Source organism: Ruditapes philippinarum, unplaced genomic scaffold (assembly GCF_026571515.1).
Source record: "Ruditapes philippinarum isolate M1 unplaced genomic scaffold, ASM2657151v2 ctg4174_1_1_1_1, whole genome shotgun sequence".
NCBI lineage: Eukaryota > Metazoa > Mollusca > Bivalvia > Venerida > Veneridae > Ruditapes > Ruditapes philippinarum.
This window is the reverse complement of record NW_026851596.1, coordinates 94,698-101,114: the sequence shown is the minus strand read 5'-3', so window position 1 is coordinate 101,114 and position 6,417 is coordinate 94,698. Positions and strand designations below refer to the sequence as shown.

Genomic DNA, 6,417 nt, shown 5'->3' with positions numbered 1-6,417 from the left:
AAATGCAGACAATATGAAACATATAGTAAAACGCAGACAATATAGATATATAGTACAACTTGTGATAAATGCAGACAATATGAAACATATAGTGAAACGCAGACTATAGATATAATAGAGAAAATATTTGTTTAACATTAAATTCATTTTGTAAAATGCATACACTATAGATATATAGTACAACTTTTGATAAATGCAGACAATATGAAACATATAGTAAAACGCAGACACTATAGATATAGAGTAAATGCAGACAATATGAAACATATAGTAAAACACAGACAATATAGATACATAGTACAACTTTAATAAATGCAGACAATATGAAACATATAGTAAATGCAGACACTATAGATATAGAGTAAATGCAGACAATATGAAACATATAGTGAAACGCAGACAATATAGATATAATAGAGAAAATATTTGTTTAAACATTAAATTTATTTTGTAAAATGCATACACTATAGATATATAGTACAACTTTTGATAAATGCAGACAATATGAAACATATAGTAAAACGCAGACACTATAGATATAGAGTAAATGCAGACAATATGAAACATATAGTAAAACGCAGACAATATAGATATATAGTACAACTTTGATAAATGCAGAAATATGTAGCATATAGTAAAATGCATACACTATAATATATAGTACAACTTTAAATAAATGCAGACAATATGAAACATACAGTAAAAACGTAGACAATATAGATATATAGTACAACTTGTGATAAAATGCAGACAATATGTAGCATATAGTAAAATGCAGACCATATAGATATATAGTAACAACTTGTGATAAATGCAGACATATGAAACATATAGTAAAACGCAGACACTATAGATATTAATAGAGAAAATATTTGTTTAACATTAAATTCATTTTGCTAAAATGCATACACTATAGATATATAGTACAACTTTTGATGAATGCAGACAATATGAAACATATAGTAAAATGCAGACACTATAGATATAGAGTAAATGCAGACAATATGAAAACATATAGTAAACGCAGACAATATAGATATATAGTACAACTTTTGATAAATGCAGACAATATGTACCATATAGTAAAATGCAGACACTATAGATACTATAGTACAACTTTTGATAATTACTTTCTTGTCCACATTTCTTTTATGTTACAATTATACAAAGCTACAGTAGTATTAAATATTTTTATTCCAAATTAATTTAATTAAAATCTAACATAGAATAAAAAAAAACCTTTCTTATATCACTATTTATATATTTATTGTTGATATTATCATACTAATAAAACATTTAAATAAAAGATTTCTAATCTCTAATTAAAATGTTATTTTTGTATGAAATAATAATTCTTATAAATCTCTTATTTTATAAAGTTAATCTGAAAAATAAAGTGGTGACAAGCTGTTAAGAGTCTAATTCACACCTTCTATTTCTATATCGTCTGCATTTTGTGAAAACACTCTATATCTATATTGTCTGCGTTTTACTATATATTCTATATCGTCTGCGTTTTACTATATATTCTATATTGTCTGCATAAGCGTCTGCGTTTTAGACCGGCCCAATTAAATCAGAGCGAGGATTTTTGTACCTGGACACCGGGCGGAAGTTAATTTAGCTTTCCTAATTTAGCAACAAGAAAATTAAACAAGATGTTAAGGAATGCAAGGTCATCTACTAGTAGAAATGATGATTTGCGTCCGTTACGAACCGTTGAACTAACACCAAGGGGGCTTAAGATTGAATCGACTAATTTTGAAGAAAAAGAACACCATTATGTTGAGTTTGAATGTAAATATCTTGGAAATATTCCAGGTGTTCCTTCAGAAAATGATACAACTAACAGAACTGAAGTGCTGAAAATAATAGACAGGGGTAAAAAGCAGGGTTTAATTCCACTTCACTTGACTTCTGAAAACGATGCGATCTTGTTCATTAATAAGGAAAAGGTGCAAGTAAATCGACGCGATTTAAAAGAAGATTTTCTGCTACATCTTCCTCTTCATGAAATTGCTCATGTGTGTTACGTTCAAGAAGAGCGGTTACATATTCTAGCAATTAAACACGGTACGCCAGAGCGGCTTAATATGGCAGTGCTGCTGTGCGATGGACAAGACACGTCTGAAGCCATATGTGCGCTGGTGAGCTGCTGTTTTTCAGCTGTTTATTCAGCAGTAATGATTGACTTAATCGAGGACACCATTGACATCGCCATTGATAATCGCTCTTTGAGTTCTGATACAACAACGATAAGTCAGCATCCACAGTTTGTTTCTGGTTCATGCAAAAGTTTAGAACCAGACTCGCCCGGACCAGTTGATAGTGAAATTAGTGCAGAGTCGCAGGCAGATGTTCTTCGAGAATATATGTGGCAACTAAATGCAAAATTGAAACCTGAAGAGTTAAAAGCATTCTCCACATATCTAAAAAATTGGAACTATTCTTCAAACAAATTGCAAGATTTCTGTGAAAATCTTTACAAACTTTATGGTTCTGAGAGAAAATATCTATTAGCAGGCATGTACCCATTCATACCTGAACGTGACTGCCAGTATTTTGAAAAATTTCTGAAGAAGCATGATGTTAGTTTGCCAGGACTTGTTACACTCAGTAGCCTTCATGGATATCCTCCGTTGTTCTACACTCGATCTATCAGTGATATTTCTGTTAATAGTAATACAGGGGACAGTAGTAATGCTGATTTTGGAACAAATGCAGACTTTGACTCAGAGTTGGATGCCCTCGGAAAAAACCTGGAAAGGATTGAAGTGAGTGTAGGGGAGACCACTCAGTCCTACTTACATTCTGTATTTGATAAGAACAGTAAAATATAATCAAGAATGATCAGAGATATGATTTAGTGCTGTTATTAACAAAGTGATTAATATTATTCTGAAGTACATACAATGTACTGACATATTTCATCTAAACATATATATTGAGTATATAGAGATGATCTTGGTTATTTTTTATAGCAAAATGTGGTGTAAATATATTCCAAATGAAATTAACAGTTTGAGACATTGAGGCTAAATGAACAGGAATAAATTTTATTTCATTGAAAGTGATTAATTTTGTGATCAACTTACATTTTCATACTGACAAAAAAGTGTACATACTGTGTAAACTTATAGATAAAAATCTTTATTAGCTTTTATAAAGACTGATAGTCATTTAGTAACACATACCTGTACTTATTACATACATGAAGATTTCATGTCAAATGTCAAAGTATTTCTCTATAAGCAACTCAAAGAGCTAAGCTTTATTTATGCAGGCCTTTTTATCCTGATAGTGTAAATACCATTAAATGGAGGCATTCCAAATACCAGAACATATTGTTTTAGCTCTGACACAAAATACTCAGAGGTGAGTTTTTGTGATGGCATATATTGTTCTTGGTCTGTCCTTATCCACAATATCTTTAAACAACATCTCCTCCTAAACCAGGAGAAGATAATGCAAATTAGATAAATAGAGTCTATTCTTTTAATCACTGTATGTTAAGTACTTCCCTTGAGGACTCTTTACAACACATATGTATGACACAAGAACTCAATTCGATTTTTTACTCAAATCTTATTCTAATGGTGTTGATGGCATTCCCAAAATGCTTAAAAAATGATCTAATGTATTCAGATTACATGTATGTACAATGTATGACAGTTGAAAATTAATGATGTTTTCAAATACAAATGTATCAGTATTGGTGCTATATAAATGTTGTGTTATCACATTTTGTAAGCTTCATACACATATACAAGCATGCTTTGATACAGAGCTTAAAGAGGATTGGTCTACAATGAGCACATTTTCTAAAAGTATTTAAAATATTGATTAAAAACAACATAAATATATATCATTTGGATATTTTTTATAAAATATTTCTTGGATGGAGTTCTAAGTGTTTTAGTCTGACATTTATAGGATAAAATAATGATAATTTGAGCCGCGTCATGACAAAACCAACATAGTGCGTTTGCGACCAGCATGGATCCAGACCAGCCTGTGCATCCGCGCAGTCTGATCAGGATCCATGCTATTCGCTATCAGTTTCTCTACTTGTAATAGGGTTTGTAAGCGAACAGCATGGATCCTGATCAGACTGCGCGGATGCGCAGGCTGGTCTGGATCCATGCTGGTCGCAAACCCATAATGTTGGTTTTGTCATGACGCGACTCATTTGTTATAGAACAATTTATTATCCACTATATACATGAAATATTGGTTCCTGTATCTCACACAAACAACTTCTATAACTCTTTCATTGTTGTTATGTCTAAATACTATTGTTTGGTTTTATTAACGGTTTTTTAACCTGTCAATTACATACTGATTACACGGTCGAGGCACACAGTATATTAATCTTCGGTAGATGTTCGTTAAGTTCCGTGAGATGTATGCTGTACGATGGAATTTAATTTAATTTGTATCTCTAAACTAAGTGTACTCAGCGTTATAGCGCAATAGGGTAAATCACGAGTTTATAATCTAAGTGCCACACGTGTTTTAAGTTCGATGCCGCGTTGCATAATGTTTTTTTCTTATTACAACTTTCAACATTATTGAATCTATATATGATTATTTTATGTTGTTCGTTTTTTTTATTATGTTTTACTTAATTTTGTTATGTATACTGTTTCCTCTTTTTAAATAACATTTTTTTAAGAATTCATGTTTAAAATTAAAACGGATTAAAATCAATAAATGTCTTTTCAATGCCGGAAAACACACTACAAATCTGTTCCATTAAAATATACTGCAAAAATAAAGAAAGAGTACTTAAACAATGGCAACAGTAAGGATCGAACCACAGACCTCTCAATTATCAGGCATTCTCTTTACCGACTGTCCTATTGTGAATTAACGAAAACCTTCACATTAAGCTGGCGTGACTTTCAATCCATGACTAATATACTCCCCATTAATTCTCGTGAACTACACGGACCAACCCGAAGTGGGAACGAATATTTAAATGAGTCCTATCATGTATTCATAACTGACAGGTCAATAAAATCAGACTATACCTGGTATATTATGTAATGGTCTAATCTTGTTTATTAATGGTATAATTACAGAACTTCCATTATTGACCAGACCAATTCTCTTTAAAAAAAGCTTTTATATTATTTGAGATAGTTATGCCCTAATATTGATGGATTGTTCTACGGACATACATCCTTTTTGTTTTGTCTGTCTGAAGAGAACAGTATTGACCTTTGACATTCAGCAATGTCATCTTCATTCCATGAGCTAGACCCGGTATACTTAGACAGCATAATATGTCACCTTAGTGCAATAACCAATTAAGTCCTTATAAATTTGAAAAGAGTTAACCAGTTATTGCACTAAGGTGACAACCAGTGGAAAAGAACTTTATTTTATGTTTTGAAGTTTGACCCCTTACTGACCTTGACTTTCAAGAATAAATTTTCAAAATTAAGGGAATTTAACAGCTTTATGTTGAAGAAATATATGTTGGATATAGGCATTATGTTTTATGACCATATTCTGTTTTAATTGATATGCTAGCATTTTGTGATAATATTTCTAACCATAGTAATAGCTAGTTATTTATATGATCTTATGATCTGTTAAGCCTTGGGTTATTTAATAAAATTGAAATTATTTAGAGAAATGTGAGTAAATTTTATTTTATTATATGATCTAATGAAGTGTTATTAATTGTCACTGTTTAAAAAAATTGAAACAAGCAACTTCATATTGTTCAAAACCTTAATTGTTTGCATATATTAGAGAACTTTTTTTATACCATTCTACTGAAACTAAACTGTATTTATGAATTACATGCACCATAATGTATAAGTAGCACGTTTAAATACACCTTGACAGTAATGTTAGTCATAATGGTATGGTGTTTGTCCTTCATCTGTCCTTCCTTCAGTCACACTCTTGTCCACTCATTAATTTAATAAATATTATGTGTGCTGTCTGCATACTTAATAGGCAGGTTTGTCATGGCTCAATGGGTCAAAGGTCATGAAGGTGCCTATGAATTGGTCTGCAATGGAAGTGTGGGTTGTAGTTGTCAGCATGCCAAGGATCAAATGACCCTGTTTTGATAAGTAACCTTTTCCTAAATAAAGAGTTTAAGAATAGTAAAGGTATCCTACTCACCTGTGAGTCAGCATAACACTTGGGTTGAAGTTTTGCTTGCAGAATCATATATCTCATCAACCACTAAACATATTTGCTTGTTACTACATACACTTATTTGAGAGCATAAGAGAAGGTTACTGTCCAAGTCCCATAACTCTAGCATGGATTTTGACAAAAGTATGACAAAACTAAGACAACTCTTGGTTAAAGTTTTGGAAGCAACGTCAATTGGGATAATAAATGGAGGCCACTATCTTAGATCCATAACTCTGGTTTTGATTTAAAACTATT

At 31.5% G+C, this 6,417-nt stretch overlaps 1 protein-coding gene across 1 annotated transcript; it reads left to right on the top strand.

The window, feature by feature from the left end:
- The first annotated feature begins 1,581 nt into the window (after positions 1 to 1,581).
- LOC132756529 (cerebral cavernous malformations protein 2 homolog) lies at positions 1,582 to 4,271 on the top strand. The gene has a single exon (XM_060747656.1). The coding sequence runs from the start codon at positions 1,659 to 1,661 to the stop codon at positions 2,838 to 2,840; it is 1,182 nt and encodes a 393-aa protein (XP_060603639.1). The 5' UTR covers positions 1,582 to 1,658; the 3' UTR covers positions 2,841 to 4,271.
- The last annotated feature ends 2,146 nt before the right edge of the window (positions 4,272 to 6,417 follow it).

Coding starts and splice junctions, on each gene's coding strand:
- LOC132756529 (XM_060747656.1), top strand. CDS start 1,659: ATGTTAAGGAATGCAAGGTCATCTACTAGTAGAAATGATGATTTGCGT.